The 18,241-nt window shown below is 36.9% G+C and overlaps 1 protein-coding gene across 3 annotated transcripts; it reads right to left on the reverse strand.

Moving 5' to 3' along the window:
• Positions 1-1,571: 1,571 nt before the first annotated feature.
• Positions 1,572-17,723, reverse strand: NME5 (NME/NM23 family member 5). Of its 3 annotated transcripts, none has more exons than XM_081321167.1 (6): positions 17,635-17,723; positions 9,630-9,786; positions 7,523-7,728; positions 6,940-7,040; positions 2,162-2,280; positions 1,572-1,690 (listed from the first exon to the last, which is right to left on the reverse strand). In XM_081321167.1, the coding sequence occupies exons 2-6, from the start codon at positions 9,756-9,758 to the stop codon at positions 1,610-1,612; spliced, it is 636 nt and encodes a 211-aa protein (XP_081177293.1). In that variant the 5' UTR covers positions 9,759-9,786; positions 17,635-17,723; the 3' UTR covers positions 1,572-1,609. The 3 variants fall into 3 exon arrangements, with proteins under 3 accessions (XP_081177293.1, XP_081177292.1, XP_081177291.1); XM_081321166.1 differs by lacking the exon at positions 17,635-17,723 and adding an exon at positions 10,162-10,436; XM_081321165.1 differs by lacking the exon at positions 17,635-17,723 and adding an exon at positions 10,152-10,436.
• Between the last annotated feature and the right edge of the window lie 518 nt (positions 17,724-18,241).

Below are 18,241 nucleotides of genomic sequence, written 5' to 3' on the forward strand. Positions count from 1 at the left end.
TTTTAACTTACTATGTCATAGAAACTCAACCATCTGGCTTATTTAATAATAATGGTTAAAATGCACTATTTTGTACTGCCTAATCTGAAGTACTAAATAATTTAATATCATCTGCAAAATTGGTGGTTTCATTGTTCAACTCAAAATCCAAAATATCCAAGGTCAATTTAAACAGCAATAATCCAGATTTTTGGCAGACCTCACTGCTTTCTCTTGCCAATTCTAAAAACTATTCTCGGCTTTTTGTTCTTTAGTTAAATGTCTATCTTATTCTTCTATTCCATTATATCAATGTTACTTTTATTGAGGGACATTTTGGAGAGACTATGACAAAATATTTTTCTTACGTACTGTCCATCAGGCCACTACTACCCACATGGAATTGTCATGAAGATCAACAGGTTTTCTTTTCGCAAAAAAAATATCAATAGGATACTTTTACTAAGGCATTGTTTTTGTCTTTCAGTATTATTAATAAATATTAAGTATTATTAACAATGCTTTTCATATGTCTATTCAGATCAGGCATTGTTAGGCCTGATTATTTGGATCCCTTTCTATCATACTCAGAACTCCTCTAAAAATAGGAATAGTTCACTAGCTACTTTCCAATATTTAGAAGCAGAGGCCAGTTTGGGTAATAAATTGTGTATGTACATTTTAAGAGAATTTTTACCATTTCAGTTAGGAAAACTGGCTATGTGTTAATTTTCATTTGTTAATACAGATAGTCCTCAACTTACAACTGTTCATTTAGTGACTGTTCAAATTTCGGGCTCAATTGTGGCTGTAAGTCGAGGACTAACTGTATCTATATTGTGATCTAAAAAAAACTTTAACATGTTGATTAAACTTCTGTCCAAATACATTTTCTTTGCATGCATCAATGAAAGTATATATTTTTGGTTTTATAAATTAATTGCTTTAATACAAATAAAGAATTGTGCAAGTTAATTGGGATCTATCCTTTTATATATACATAGTTAAAAAGTCACTACATCAAACTCTGTACCAACTAAGGACAGTTTGTGGTAGCAATTCACATGTTGGACCAGAACTAGGGAGACTCTGTTTCAAATCCATCTAAAAGCTGAACAGTTTTTAGCTAGTGACTCTGAGACCAACCTCTCTCACAAGTCTGTTGAGATAAAATGGGGATCTTCGGGTTAGTTGTTTTTATCATCTGGATAACTGTGAGATATATACTAGATGAGTGGTTCTCAGTCTTTTTCATCTTATGGCATGAAGGATTTTTAGGTGGATAAACTGGAAGTCTTGTGACATCACAAGTTGCTGGGGAATCAAGTGAAGAAATTGAGAAATGGAGGCAGTCCCTCCTTAGTGATGTCACGAAAGCGGTATTCTGGCTGCACAACACTTCCTATCATTTAGTCTGGCTCACTAATAGGGCACACCTATGAACCTTTTGCAGTACACAAATATGCCAGAGGTCAGCAGTTGGGAAAAAAAGCTGAACTAGACAAATAAATACACTTGTTAGTTTTATGCCTTAATTGCAACAAATATTCTTTATTAGTTTAAGGCCCACATATGGATACTTGTGATACTTGCAGGAAATTGGTTAAGATTTAACTGGCAGCCTCTTCTTTTAAGGTTCCTCCACAATCACATTATTCCGCAACTTAGGTGTATTTGGATTATTTTCGATTAGCCAATCAGCCAGCCATATCTATCAAAAAGAGCAACAACAAAATTCCTCGTTTAATTTCTGTATCAAGATACGGTTTGCTACCAGGAGGCATTCAAACTCTGTATTTCTCCTGACCAAATTCCTTTAATATTTCTCTTTTATAAAACAGTGAGGAGAGTAGAAACTCTTTAAAATTCCTAAAGCTTTCTTTTAATGATTCTTTGCTTTTGAAAATATACCAGTTTGTCTGAGTAGGTGATGGTGAAGGAGGCAGTCAGTCTAGACTGCTCCTGAAACACAAAGGCTCACCAATTATGGGCATTCTAGCTTGAAGGGACCAAACTCAATATGCATATAAACAACTATTGCTCTTATCAACCGTCATTTTTTTCCTTTGGATTTCTATCTGTTATAGAGCAAGGGACATTTTGTCCTTAGCGAAGTAAGGCGACTAGTTGTTATCTCATACTCATTCTGCCTCTTGATATGGGTCTTTCTTGTGATACATACAAAAGGATCTGCTGGTTTCTTCTTAGATAGCGCTGTCAGTCCTTTCAGTAGAGTAGGTATGACATATAAATTAAGGTAATCCTTAGCAGCTTGCTTAGCTGGAATTGGTTCAATCAATACTGGGGAAAAAAAGAAATACATTTAATATACTGATTTAAAACCAATAATTCGCCTTCTACTGCTGAACACATATTCCACGCTTGTCTTCTCCATAGATTAATAGCATTTCAAGCTGAAATCACTATTGTTGGGGGCAATTAAGCTGACTTTGTAATAATGCCGCTTGGGGGTGTGTGAAAGCCCTAATAAGCAGGCATATACATAGAATGAAGGCTACTGCTAAGCTTGTAAGCCGCCCTGAGTCTTCGGAGAAGGGCGGGATATAAATGGAATTAAAATAAAAATAAATAAAAAAAATAAAATATTATTATTTTTAAAATCCAGACAAGAATGTCATGAAGAAAACTACTGTACTGTATTTCAGCATAACAACATGGTAAATTTTGTTTTTTTCCCCTCCATCATGTTGTGTACTCACTCATAATAATTAACTATGGGAGAGTAAAAAATAAAGCCTTTTTTTTTTACAATACGTGTATGCCACTGATTCCACATGGACTGTTCAAATAAGATTTGGAATCATACCTCGTTTGCCAGATAATAAACAAACTGAATTCATGTTTTCCAGAAGGGTCATATTGAACCCAGGATCCAAATATAAATAATTCTTCTTTAAATCAGCTTACCGTATATTCAATAGGAGATTAGATGGCATGTAAGAAATTTTAATGCATAAACTCATTTCAAGTAAGTAGCATCATCACATAAGAAATATACAATGAACATTTCAGAAGTTCAACTGGAGCATTAGCTTGGCCTCCTACCAAAGATACTGCCATCTCAAGAACCACATTTTTTTTCCAGATTTTTTTGCCCAGAAAGCCTCCCCACTCTCTTGCATTACAAATCATCTTTGATTTCTTCTTCTAAACTAAACTCTAGAACAAGAAGTCCTTCTTAAAAAAAAATCTACAGCTTTTCTGCTTATATTTTTGCACAACAGCAATTTGTAGCACCACTAGATAGCAGCAAAGAGTTATTTGCCAGCCAACAGTCATCCAAATTTGTGCGACTTTATTATGATATCCCTACTGTAGTTCTGCAGGCTGCAGTCCAAGATGTAATTAATTAGATTATCATATTGTTGTCTGTCAATCCCAGATGGGTACAAATATAGTAAATGGATAAAGATATATGTAAGGTTCAACTGGAGCATTAGCTTGGCCTCCTACCAAGAATACTGCCATCTCAAGAACCACAATCTATTTTTTTTCCAAAAAGCTTCCTCTTGAATTTCCTTCTCTTGCATTATGAATCAAGGGGTTGCCATAAAGAAGAACGGATCAACCAATTCTCCAAAGTATCTGAAGGCAAGACAAGAAGCAATGGATGGAAATTAATCAAGGAGCGAACCAAACTAGAACTAAGGAGAAACTTCCTGACAGTTAGAACAATTAACCAGTGGAACAACCTGCCTCCATAAGCTGTGAATGCTCCAACACTGGAAGTTTTAAGGAAGAGATTGGACAACCATTTATCTGAAATGGTATAGGGTTTCCTGTCTGAGCAGGGGGTTGGACTAGAAAACCTCAAAGGTCCCTTCCATCTCTATTATTCTGTTATTCTGTTTACCTAGAAAAGTCTTAAGTCAAAAGGAGCCACAGAGAGCTTATTATTGATATATAATACTGATATACAGTTCATCTGAGCTTATCACATGGTAACCCATAACAAAAGGATTACCATTAAAGAAAAAAAATCTCAGATATAGCGGTCAATATCAGCCACGTGTCTCTGTTACCATTTGGAGCCTGTCTGAACTCATTTTGAATTATGTTTTGAAATATTTGCAACCTTCATAAACTTCACAAAAGCTAGGAATAATTATGCAATAAAAACTTGATGATAAACTAGAATGACCTACAGAAAATATGCAGATATCCAATTCAAATACTAATAGGAGCATCACACATACCAACCTCATTTGTGCTAGCACATTTGAGTTGCAAATGAATATTGTCTCATATCATCATGAGGACTTATGATAAAGATTACAAATTGAAACTTATACTGACTTTGAACGGAGAGCAGGGCTTTTTTCCTCATACTTGGAACCGAGTTATGGCACCTTTTTTTGATGCATTTTTTCAACTTTTGCACAAGCTGTGCTACTCTCTCTATTGGCTTTTGAAAGCCAATAGGAATTGCTGCTGAGCGCGCCAAAAGACCCGGCTGGCAAATGTTACACATGCAAGTTGTTTGCAACGAAGGAGAGTTGGTAGGAACTTTGCACCCCTCCCTGCTGCCCAACTACACCATCTTCTAGTTGTAAGTAAGAAAGGACCAGGAGTGGGAGGTGGGAAGCAGCACTTAATTCTGTCCTACCGAAAAAGCGGAGTCCATGTGCACTCCTGCCTCGTGCTCACCCATGTCAGCAAGGGTCTCCATGCCACACTGCAGCATGGAGAACCTGGCACCAAAGCAGGGAAAACATGTGTGCACCTGTCTCGTGCTCACCTTGTGTCAGCCAGGCTGACCACAAGTCAGAAGGAGAAAACACAGTGGCAAAGAAACCCCCTCCTAAAATAACTCGCATTTGTCAAGTCCACCCTACCCTCTGCAAGACCCTTGGCCCAATGGGGAGGCGAGGCCTGGCGGACACAATTTCCCTCTCCACCTCTTTTTAACAGTAGTCCTGAAGATACTTGGAGGAGACGGGAGCAGCAACACCACAGTGCTGTGGGAGCCGCGGGGCCCGCTCTACACAGCAGGGCTGCGTGGGACGGGTGGCGGCGCTGGTGGAGCAGCTGCGGGCACTGAGGTGATACACATGGGGCACAGGGGTGGCTGGCCTTCCATGGGCCGGGCCAGCTGGTGGCCTATCCAGTGCTGGACTGTGCCGCTGCCTCCTCGCCCTGCACACCTATGTGGCCGCCCTGGAGCACCTGGCCCGCAATGCCTGCCATCGCCTCGGCCTGCCCTCCGCCCTCGCCCTCCCGCCACGCCACACCAGCATCTGGCTCGGTGACTGCAAGCTCTGCGCCATTGGTGTGCCTTGCGGGAGACACATCACCTCGCACGGATTGGCCCTGAACTGCTGCACTGACTTAACCTGATTTGACCACATCATCCTGTGTGGCCTGGAGGGGCTGGGGGTCACCCTCCCTTAGCAAGGAACTATGTCTCATGGCTACTATTTTAGTAGTTATCTGGATTCTTGTAGATTTTGTATGTCTATCTGAAGTGGTAATCTTAAGCATTTTTTTCATAAATTAATTAAGGATATGCAACTATATTTTCTCATATTTATCTAATGTTACTTTTGCATCTACTTTTTTCAATCCATTTTCTTTCTGTCATTAATTCCCCAAGAATAAGAAATGTAAATTGTAAGGTCCTCATAGCACAATTCTATATCATTGTTAAAATACACTGGGCAATTATGGACATATTCATTCATATTCATAAATAGATTGAATTGTAACACTTTCCCCCTCACCTAAGCCTGTTCTCTTGTGTGTATAATTTGAAAATAGCCAGGCCATTTTTTATCAGCAGTTGTAAAGAAATAGAAACAAAATGTTTAATTATGTATTAATAACCATTACTTTGCAATTCCTTATCTTGTCAGTAACATGACTCCATCAATTAAACACATATATGTTGAAGGCAGCATATGCACTTGTATTAGACATCTATTATCTCCCACTGCTAGTCCTTCCAAAAGGAACTCAATATATGTCATAGTATATATGCAAAAGTTGTCTCCTCTATTAAAGTGCAACACATCATTTTCCAAGTAGATAAAAAAATAATATTCCATCTTTACAATACCCACCTGCAGTATATAAACATGGGGGAGCTATCCCACATTTTTTTACTCCTATGGCGGCCTATTATGCTGTCTTCATGATAAATTTGATAAAACAGAGTGTTCTAAGTTCATCATGAACTAAATCTGATGAAAATAACTATTTTGGCAGGAATGAATTAATAGCATGCATTTTGGGTTATAGGAGCATCTCATTCACTTGAACCAATGTGATCATATCTTTAAAATGGTATGTACAAGCCATCAATAATGTGGTTGCTAAAATAGATAGGTCCGGCTTATGAGCTGTTTGTATTGAAGGAGATGCTCACAACAAATTCTAGTTTATTTGGTGAATGCCTGAAAGATGCATTACTTCATCTAAGCCAAAAACAGATGAAAAAACTAAAGGTAATTATGGGTTAAACTTGGCCCAAATCTCAAAGATTTGCCAGACGAGAATTGGACAAAACTTTGGAATTTACTATGAACATTTGCCTTAAATACATTAAATTTATGTTAAGAATTGAATATATAATTTTTAATTATATAAATAAATATATATATATATAAAATATATAAATAAAAGATTAACAAGATGAGAGTTCTGGCACCTTTTTTTTTTTTTAGAAAAAAAGCACTGGCGGAGAGTGAATGGTTGGTCCAACTCCTCACACTGTTTAGCTATTAGGAGGATAAAATTAAGGAAACTCATCATCTATGCTGCCTTCAACAGTTAGAGAAAAGGTGAGGAGATATGATATGTAGAGGTGTATGTATATACACACACAAAATAAATTGATTTTCTCTACCAGGTATGTACATACAGGGTGACATTATTACACAACAATCTGCTATATTTAGTTTCTTTAATTTCTTCATAGCAGGAAAGATGGTAAATGCATACCTTCAGGAAACATGAATCGGATTTCTCTTTCAGCTGAGGAAAAGTTGGCACTACCGTGAAGTCCATTCCTCAGATCATCTGTTCCATAGATTGCTCTTAAACTGAAAGCAACACAGATATGTTCACACAGATGCAGTGCAAAACTATTCAATTTCAATTCAGTATGACTCTAATGCAACTTTCATTGAGTTACAGGAATATCCCCACAAATACTCTTAGCAACAATTAAAATAAGCTTATGATTAGTCTTTTTTTAACCTGTTATTTAATAAAACAGAGGTAACATGGATCTCTGCCATGGTTCTTCTATTTGTCCCTTAAGTATTGCTGTCCTTTACTAAAATAACCCTTAATCTATAAAATTGTCCTAATTCATATAGCAGATACACGGGATAGCACAGGGGTATGTCAGAGAAGTTTTATATTGTTTAGAGATCAGTCTGATACACAAGTAAATTCTTTAAATATATGAAACATAATTACATTGCATAGTCTTAAATTGAAAATACTTGTGAAATCAAAAGTGGAATAGTAAAATCTGTAAGTTCATTTTAAGATAGTTTTAAGTAATTAATTAATTTACCTGTCAGGATGTGTTTCCTTAGCTACTATAGTACTTGAAGGTCCAAGAAGTTCCTTCCAGTATGAGATTGCCTTTTGCCGAGCAAGAACCATTGCAACTAAAGGTCCAGAACTCATGTAAGCTGTCAGATTTGGAAAGAACATTTTCCCATACTGTTCTACATAGAAGTTGCTACATTGCTCTGGACTTAGCTGAAGCTTCCTTTTCTATAAATGAAATGAAAAATATCTCTAAATGCACTGTTCGAAAGCAATCAAATATGATACCTTGCATAACTATACTGTACTGCTATAAAAGCTCAGTAATCTGTATGAAGCTCTTTCTGATTAGTACCGTATATAGATTAACCATTTAGACCTCCCTCGTGTTCAGCTGATGGTATAGGGGAGCTTGTAATAATAGTTACAGGTTCTATTTTATTAAAAAAAATTATCAAATGTACATTTAAAAACAAAAGTGGACATGATTCAACTTCCCTGGCTACAACACTGCTATTAGTATTACCTTATGTTACAGAAAGAAAAACAGAAACTTAAAATACATTCTATGACAGAGTATAACAAAATGAACATATAACATCTGTAAATTTTCTGGTAAACCATCTTTCAGTTGTCAACGTTGTATTTACATATCTTTCAATTGTGTCCTGATATAGGTACTAATAAGAAGTCCTTACGTTATCAGCTAATCAATCATAGTCATCTCAGCAATCCTCATCTCTAACCAATCGTACAAATTTTTCCAAATTTCATAATACTCTGTTTCAGTTTACAGGTTCTTGACGGCCTCAAAATACTAATTCTTAATACAAATATTAAATGAAATTTAATTAACATTAAGACCACTCTCAGGTCTTAAAATGAAATCCCTGTTTACCACAAACTTGTCATTCAAATTTATTGTTACTACTGTTACTACTGTTACGCTTTATGCTTTCCTTTCCCTGTCCTTACCACTTTCTACAGAGGAACGATCGAGAGCATCCTGTCATACAGCATCACAGTCTGTATGTGGTTTGGAAGTATCATTGCTTCAGACAGAAGGTGGTGCAGAGAGTGGTGAGGATGGCTGAAAAGATTATTGGCAGTTCCCTCCCTTCCGTCGAGGACACATAAGCATTGCTTGAGCAGGGTCCGCAAGATTGTCTGGCACACTACACATCCTCTTCATGACCTGTTTTCTTTGTTACCTTCTGAGAGGAGGCTTCGTGGTATCCAAAGCAGAACATTCAGATTCATTTTGTTCCATACAGTATTAACCTTGTGAACTCTAAAACTTCCTCCTTCCATTATGTATTCAAGATGGACAGTGATTAATATTTATATGTTACTTATAGGTAAGGGTGTAGGTCTATACATATATTGTATATAGTATGTTTAAATTTGTGTTATGTATGTGTACACTTTGAGAGCAAGCAATATTGTGTGCCATTGTGCCCACAGTAAAAAATGACAATAAAGGATATCTATCTATCTCAGAAGGAATTGTTGCTTTACAAAAACAAAAATAGTCTTTGATTTGAAAGTTTCCTGTAGTGAAAGAGTGACATCTAGTGGAAATGTGTAATAGCTTATCTATAGACACAATATTTCTCTAGAACTGCTGCATTGTCAGTTCCTATATAAAAATAGTATGTATATTTTATAAAAATAATATTAGCTCAAGCAGTTCTACATAATAAGAAGTGACCCACACATTAGAGTATCAAGAATATTTGTTAAATGATTATGGAATATAATAAGTGTGAATTAATCTTAGTGATCTTGGAATTTCACAGCTGTTATTAAAACTTAAAATGTATTGTAGCAACCCAAAGTGCATACAATTGTTTTACAGTGTACAGCATATAACAAAATTATTTTCTAATAGACATATGCCCTGCTCTATTTACACAGGTTTTGGTCAGTAGTTAAAGACTATCCAGTTCAGTTATGTTATTGATATGGCAACATAAGCTTACAAGCTTCTTTCACAACTAAATAATATGTATCATCTAACATGATCACATTTTAATTGGGCCTTGTTCCTCAATATCTTTCTGTCATTCTTTTGTGAAAGCATAACCCTGAAAAAGATAAATTAGATATCCAAATTTATCTTGTATTACCTGAACAATAGTAAATCCTGATCTGAGAATTATATCTTCTATTTCTACTTCTTTGTTGATAATATCTGGCTTGATGATTGCCAAGGTTCGTTCAACATAAATTTGAGGTTTGGGCATTAAAGCCTGCATTTTTCAGATTAAAATTCACGTTTTCCCACTGAAATGAAAGAATTATTATACATTTAACATATGTTCTTATTTGAGGAAATAAAGAACAATAATCTGACCTTTCAAAATAATAATTTACTCCAAATTACATTGCATTAGCCAAAATAGGACTTCTCACCTAGTATGCACATTTACTCTAGCTAAGAATTAGGACACAGTGCTGAAAGTTCATCATTGGCTTGCAAATTAAAAATCATATGGAAATAGCCTATTTCCCAAAAGAACAAAATGACAAGCTAAGAGATGGTGCCTCCTGCATCATCCAGAAAAGTAGAGCTATTTGACCTTTTCTTTGCCGGAAGGCTAAACAATTTTTTGTAAATTTCAACATCTGAGTAATTACAGAAATCTTACCAACGCTTACTTGACCAATACTGCTATATTTACTGGGGCTTTACCCCTCGATGAAAATGATCGGATGGCAGTCCTCCGTAATGCTATCTATGCCCAATCGTCATGCGTAACTCCTTTCCACGGATCTCATGAACTAAGTGCTAAGTAAGCGTGCAGAGAACTGCAACTTCAAACGACAACGCCTTTCTCTGCCGCCAACCCCCCCCCTTGTAATTTTGCACGTGACTTTTCGGTATCACCGAGCCAAAGCCACCCCCAACGAGAAATCGCCTTTACATGCCTGCTAATTAAGCCCTACCAGGCCAAATACGGTTGCTAGACAACCAGTCAAACTACCGGGTAAACACGATGTCTATGGTAGCCGACAGGGTCAGGTTCGAAACGTACAGTGGCTTCGCTTTTAACATTTTGTGTGGAGGTTTTACAGCATATCGCTAGCCTTTTTATGGGCAGACATTTCCTATCATAACCGTGGATACTTTGGTAGATGTATTATTTTAAAATTAAAGCTACCGATGTGGGCTACAAAAATGTGGAGGAACACAGGAAATCAGAAAAAATAATATTTGTTCTGCCAACTAGTGGCTCCCTGCATTTTGGAAGGCGGGTTTGGTCGCTTTGCATACTAGCCCCGTCCGTGGTGTTGTATGAAGAATGAAATTCACGTTCCTTCCCGAAAAAGCCTACTACCGTACTTCTTTCATTAACTAGATGCTTCCCAGTTAGACTGGTCTCCTCTTTCAATCAATTAGCAAAAGGGAACCACTCAGCAGTAAATTCCTCTTCTGCCAGTATCGCTCTTAGGATCATTGGTAATTTCCTAAGAATTTCCTAGGAAAGCAGAAAAGCCACCTAAAAATGAAGCAATGTAAAAGATGGATAGTCAACTGTTTGCAACTGCTGATCTTTCACTGGAAGCCCTGTTAGAGCAGTAGTGGAAAGGAAATACTTCATATAATTAATAGACTTTTGATAATTGAAGTAATTAACATATTTGCATTATGTTCATTTTTAATCCATATTTAACAATGAATAATTCAATAAACATTTTAAATGGATTTGTGAAAATGCCAGACTTTTAACACTCTGCATTGATTCGGGGATTGGATGGACTGTATAGATTTATATTTGGCAAAAATATAACTACAGGGTAAGCAATCTCATTCCACTTGTTTCTACAATATCTATTCCAGAAGTGATATAAAATGTTTGTACCATAAAATAAAAATATGCTGATGACAGCCTTTTGAGATAATCCAGACTAGGAAACCAGAGTTATGAATACTTAATACTATTTTTGTTAGAAGGTTGCAGTAACAGAATCTTGCCTGAATGGATTTTCCCTCTCCCTCCCTTTATCATTGTGAGTAGTAGAGAGGTTTTCTCTGACACCAAATTGGTATTTGAGTATGTCTAGTTTATTTATTTATTTATTTTATTTTATTAGATTTATATACCGCCCTTTCCCGAAGGACTCAGGGCGGTTTACAGGGCATTTTAAAATAATGAAAGGGGATGCGGTGGCTCAGTGGGTTAGGACGCTGAGCTTGTCGATTAAAAGGTCAGCAGTTTGGCGGGTCGAATCCCGAGTGTTGCATAACAGAGTGAGCGCCTGTTACTCGTCCCAGCTTCTGCCAACCTAGCAGTTCAAAAGCACATAAAAATGCAAGTAGAAAAATAGGGACCACTACGGTGGGAAGGTAACAGCGTTCCATGCGCCTTTGGCATCTAGTCATGCCGGCCACATGACCACGGAGACTTCCTTGGACAAGCGCTGGCTCTTCGGCTTTGAAACGGAGATGAGCACCGGCCCCTAGAGTTGGAAACAACTAGCATGCATGTGCGGGGGAAACTTTACCTTTACCTTTTTACATATATGTGTGTGTGTGTGTGTGTGTGTGTGTGTATACACATATATAACTATGGCACCCTAAGGATAACTGCATACATGCAAATTTATTTATTTATTTAATCCCATTTATATCCCGCCCTTCTCCGAAGACTCAGGGCAGCTTACAATCTAAGCACAAATCAATGTGCTTAGCAATAGCCTTCATTCTATGTATATGCCTGCTTATTAGGGCCCCCCCCAAGCGGCATTTTTACAAAGTCAGCTTATTGCCCCCAACAATCTGGGTCATCATTTTACCTACCTCGGAAGGATGGGATCAGTAACACAGCAGGGACTGCTTTTTCCTTCCAGTAACAGATTGCTGGGAAATACCTAACATGGCCTTAAGAATTCCAATGTTTGTTACAAATTTTTTTGGATGTGGTTGGAAAGAGGCCTAGAAATGCCAGCACAAATAAATCATACTTGCTGAACGTGCACACGCAACTAATTACAATCTTCAATTATATGTGATATATCCAGGGCTTTTTTCCCCATAGAACGCTCAGAACGGTGTTCCGGCACCCTTTTTTGCACACAAAAAAAGCTTTTGCACAAGCTATGCTACTCCCTCTATTGGCTTTCAAAATTGCTGCTAAGTGTGCCAAAAGACCTGGCTGGCAAACGTTGCACTGGCAAGTTGTCTGCAGGGAAGGAGAGTTGGCAGGAACTTTGCATCCCTCCCTGCTGCCCAACTACACCATCTCAACTAGGTAATTAAGAGAGGACAAGGAGTGGGAGGTGGGTTCTGCAGAGTCCATGTGCACTCCTTCCTTGAGCTCACCTGTGTTAGCCAGGCTGGTGGCCTACCTGGTGATGGAGCTGTGCCACCGTCGCCTCGCCCTGTGTGCCTAAGTGGCCACCCTGCATTGCCTGGCCCGCACCGCCTTCGCCGCCCGCCCTGCGCAGCCCCGCCATATAGAGCAGGCCCCGCTGCTCCCACAGCACCAGCCGCGCCAGCTCCAGCCCCGGGGGGCAGCCTGCCACCAACACCCCTTGCACCCATGACTGCAGCAGCGCCACCCCCCACCCCCCCGCCTCCTGTGCCCGCAAAGATGAGAATTCCGGCACTTTTTTTTTAGAAAAAAAGCACTGAATGTAGATATTGCATTTTATTGATCAAAGAAGTCAATTAGGCACCTCAGAAAGTGCCATGATATTCATCAACCATTTCTCCATTGCAAGTTGTGTTGAATTTTTCCATCTTTGTGCATACAATAATCTCACTGCAGTTATGATATACACAAAGGAAGTTCTATGACTTTTTTCCAATTGTTTGTCTATCAGTCCCAAAAGAAAAATCACTGGTCTCAATTGTAATTTTTAATATTTTCTGAACCAATGTATTATTTGAATCCAAAATTTTCTAGCTATTTACATATCCATCAAACATGATAAAATGTTCCTTCTTATTGTTCATGTTTTCAACATAAATTTTCTAGATAATTTTTCTGATGACATACAAAAATTCTGTTTAAGATATAACAATGTAAACTTCAGTGTTTTCTTTTTTTTTATTAAAGTTTTACAAAAACAAGATTTTACAATATATCCCCAAATCCCCCCCACCCCAAACCCGCCCACTCCCCCCCCCACTTCCCAGAGCTAAATACAGGATTATAGTTATAATAATCATATTCTAAATAAAAAATTATACATAATATACAATTAACCAAATTCATAATGTGCTTTAACTCCCCTTTAACATAAATACATACAAAGTACCAACAATCAATATCAATATCCCTTTAAAATCTACTCATAAGCTAAATGGAACTTTTTAGTCCCATATTTATTCTGAATATAATCTATCCATCTCCTCCAAACTGAAATATATCTTTCCTGTGAATGATCTTTCAAGTAAGCAGAAATCTTAGACATTTCTGCAAGATACGAAACTTTAAGCACCCATTCTTCTATAGTAGGCAAACTATCCTTCTTCCAATATTGTCCCACCAGTAACCGTGCTGCTGTTATCATATTCAACATCAAATTGGTTTCTTTAACATCACAATCTACAACAATACCCAATAAAAACAATTGCGGAGAAAACTTTATCTTTCTCTTAAAAATCTTTTGAATGTTCCACCAAATTTTAATTCAAAAAGTGTTTATATTTCTACAAGTCCACCACATATGAAAATAGGTGGCTTCTAAACTACCACATCTCCAACATTTAGACTGTAAGTTAGGATACATGTTAGACAACTTCTTGGGATCCAGATGCCATCTATAAAACATTTTATAAAAATTTTCTCTTAAGTTTTGAGCCTGAGTAAATTTAACATTTCTGACCCAAATTATCTCCCAAGTGTCCAACGAAATTGGTTCCTGAATATTTTGTGCCCACTTTATCAATCTCTAACTAATTCCGTTTCCGAATCCAATTCAATTAAAGCATTATATATCCTCTTTATATGTGCACAATTTAAGTCTCTAATTTGTTTTACTAAATTTTGATCTATAATTGTGACGCCAACCTTTTGATCTAACTTCCACCTAGCTTTCAATTGGGTATATTGAAACCAAGAGTAACTTATGTTTTCTTGTCTTAACTCATCTAATGATTTAAGTTGCCAATCATTCCCTTCCAATCTAAGTAATTCCTTATAAGAAACCATATCCAAACTCACTCCCATAGATACGCCCTCTATCGCGTGTCCAGGAATTCCCCAAATCAGTATTTTATAATTTAACTTATAATAATACTTTTTCCAGACACGCAACAAAGCACTTCTAAGAATATGGGATTTAAAAGCCCTGTCCACCTTCTTATCGTAAAGCAAATATGCATGCCATCCATATACCAAATCCCAACCCTCAAGATGAAGTATTCTCTTATTAGTTAAGTTAAGCCAATCACTAACCCACGTCAAGGCAACCGCATCATAATACAATTTCAAATTCGGCGCCTTAAGTCCCCCTCTTTCCCTAGCATCTTGTAAAATCTTAAATTTAACTCTTAAGAGTTAAATTTAAACTTCAGTGTTTTCAATCACATATTTTCCCACTGTTCCATTTATATAGTATAACCAAAATTTTAGCTCACTTTATCATACATTTCTTCACTTGTATGTTGTTCTGTTTCAAATTTCAATAACTATGCTACTTATTTAGAGATATTGAAACCAATGAGTTAATTCTGACCATTTCAAAGAAAGAATTTTGACAGTTGGCTTTAATAATATAGTTGAAATTTGAGACTGCTAATTCACCTTATTCTTTCAGGTCTTATTAAATCTTTGGTTTTTTAAATTTGATCATATAAACGTTATTTGCTTCTCCTATTTAACACCATAGAACTTTTCATTATTTTTATTTATCCTTCACTAATTCTCTCACCTGTTCATTATAAACTATCGCATACTCATACTGATTGAGATTCATTCCTTTGCCATGTGTACATAGGAGTAGATTTATTCTTAAATTTTATACTCAGAATAAACATTTTCTAAGCAGATATCGCGTCATTTGTGTTCATTTTGGGGTCTTGGAATGTTTCATTTAGTTTTTCTAAACCCTTTTGCCTCATTTCACTTCCCCATTCATGACACTTAGCAGATTGAGAAAAGGACCATCCAACCAAATGGGCCCTCCATTTCATCTTTGTGGCCCTAAATTGCATTATTAGACCCCAATCTGACATTACATATAAGGAATATGTCAAAGAAATCACTGATAGAATGCAAACGTTGTCGTATGTCCCTGTCCAGATATGGACAGGAGCACTGGATGTTGGGGGATGGTTTTTGGGAATGTTTGATGATTGGAAAAGGATATTTTTCATTGTGGTCTTGGCCTTGGGAGGGTTGTTGTGCTTACCATGCCTTATCCCACTTGTTCAGAATATTGTTAGATTCACTATATCTGGACTAACTTTTGTTGCCACTCCTATCTATAATGATAAACCAGCTAAAGCAGACATGTCAAACTTGTGACATCACGAAACATCGCGCAACGTATCGGAGCTTTCTCCCCATTGCCGGTAATGGGGTGGGCGCAGTTTCCTCATGACATGTCCGGCCCACCAGCCGGCAGTTTGACACCCCTTAGCTAAAACAATGATTTTATCTACACTCCCCTCTTCAAGAATCCCTAAGCCTATTCGGCTTTTATATTAAAAAGGGAGGACTGAAGGGATTTTATTATGCTTATAATTTTATTATGCTTAAGCTTGATATTAATAGTGATATTTTGTAATCATTTTATATATAACTTTGTTGATGTGCAGGTGCTTTACATTGGGAAATTATTTACATAAAAGCAAATGTCTCATGCTCTATATACAGGAGATTGCTTCCATGAAAAGAGCACGGTAAGGGGAGGGGGAAAAGGAGTTACGGATGGAGCCTGGATTGCTGTGTATGTCATCATCTTGGAATTATTTTTTCTGTACGTTTTCCTTCCTGATACAAAGACCTGATCTTTTTGTTCTGAAAAGGTATAAAAGGTGGAAGACATCTTTCCTGGTTGTTGCCTTCATTCCTCTACCAGCCATGAAGAGGAATAAGGTCACCCAACTCTGTTTTGATTAAAATAAAAGTTGTTTGCTTGCTGAAACCTCAGCTCAGGAGTTTCTTCAGCTCCTTAAATTCCTGAGTAACACTGGGACAATTGTGAGGCTAAGTGGAAAACCTTACAACCGTGTTGCACAAAGTTTCCCCAAACTCCTATCTTTACAGCCCATATACTTAAAGTATATATATATCAACTCGATTCCATTCAATAACATTTTTATTAAGATAGTGTAGTCATATTAGCCTTAGTCATATTATATCCATTCCACATATAGGATTTCCTAATAATGAAGCCAGTTTGGACACATTTAGGTGAGTATACCACAAGTGCAAATATACTTGTTTTCTTTGAAGCATGGCCACACTATTTATTATAAGCTGGGATCTCAATGTAAGCCAACATAATGTTGCCTATTTCACACCAATTGTAACAGGGAGATCCAAGTTAATGTAGTCCTACATCTTTTTGGGAAAATCACCAAGCAACTTTGGGCCAGATGTTTTCTTTCCGTCTGATCATCACAAGGTTGTTGTAGGAAAGAAAGGAGGGAGTATTGTGTATATTACCTTCAGTTCCTGAATGAAGTCATGAAATAAATGAAATAAATACAGTGGTACTTTGGTACTCAATTGTTTTGAAACTCATCGAATTTGGTACTCAATGCATTCTGACATGAAAATTTTGTCCCGGTATTCATCATGCGTTTGGTACTCGATGCATAAGCTAGAACTTCTCGGTGTCTTACTACATTATTCCTTATGGGAAAAATGTTTGCACCTCCTGGAATCAATTAATGATGAGTACCGAGGTACCACTGTAAATAGGTACATGGAATATACCGACATACTCAGAATGCTACACATAAAGATATAGCAACTATATTAAATATCTTTAAAGATTAAATGTCTGATTTGCAATGATTTATCATAAATGAGATGAATCAATTTGAAACGGAAGTCTTATAGTGGTAGGTTTTATATTTTAATGAAAAATAAAGAATTGGTGAAGTGGGAAAAGATAAAAAAATATTTTAAAAAGAGTAGAATAAAAATGCATTAAGTTATCTGTACATACATCTTTTGATGACAGATGAAATACTGGAAATGGTAAGGATCAAAACTCCCATCAGTCATATTATTTTGACTTGGGTGCAGAATCCTAGAATGATAGTCATTCACTTAGTTTATATTTCAGCAAATAATAAATTGGATGCAATTATATGCATTTACTTCTGTAGAATTATGTAATGAAAATACATTTTATAATTATTTATTGAATGAATTCTTAATTTTAAAGTGTCAGTCTTCCCAAAGCATCATTTTGCAAGGTGCTTGTAAAATTGAGACCCTTCCCCCATCCAATTTTTTAAAAAAAGCATTATAAAGAAAACCTTGTATTACGTGAAAGAACTGAATTTGTGAGTTTGAGCATTTAATCTGGAAAAATGTACTCTGGGATGGTGGAGGATTTCCCCCCACCCCTACAGTGGTGGCCTTGTGCCTTAGGCTTGCTTTTATTTTTTTGAAAAGAGTTGTTAAGAGGTGAGCAAAGGAATGGAAGTGCATTTTGACAATTAGACCAATTGTCTAATTGGGAGCAAAAAATTATCCACTCCTCGATTCCTCGGACATTAGGACACGAAGCAACTGGGCGCAATCCTAGCAGCGCTACTATAGATGAC

Source organism: Vipera berus (assembly GCF_964194415.1).
Source record: "Vipera berus genome assembly, chromosome: 2".
NCBI lineage: Eukaryota > Metazoa > Chordata > Lepidosauria > Squamata > Viperidae > Vipera > Vipera berus.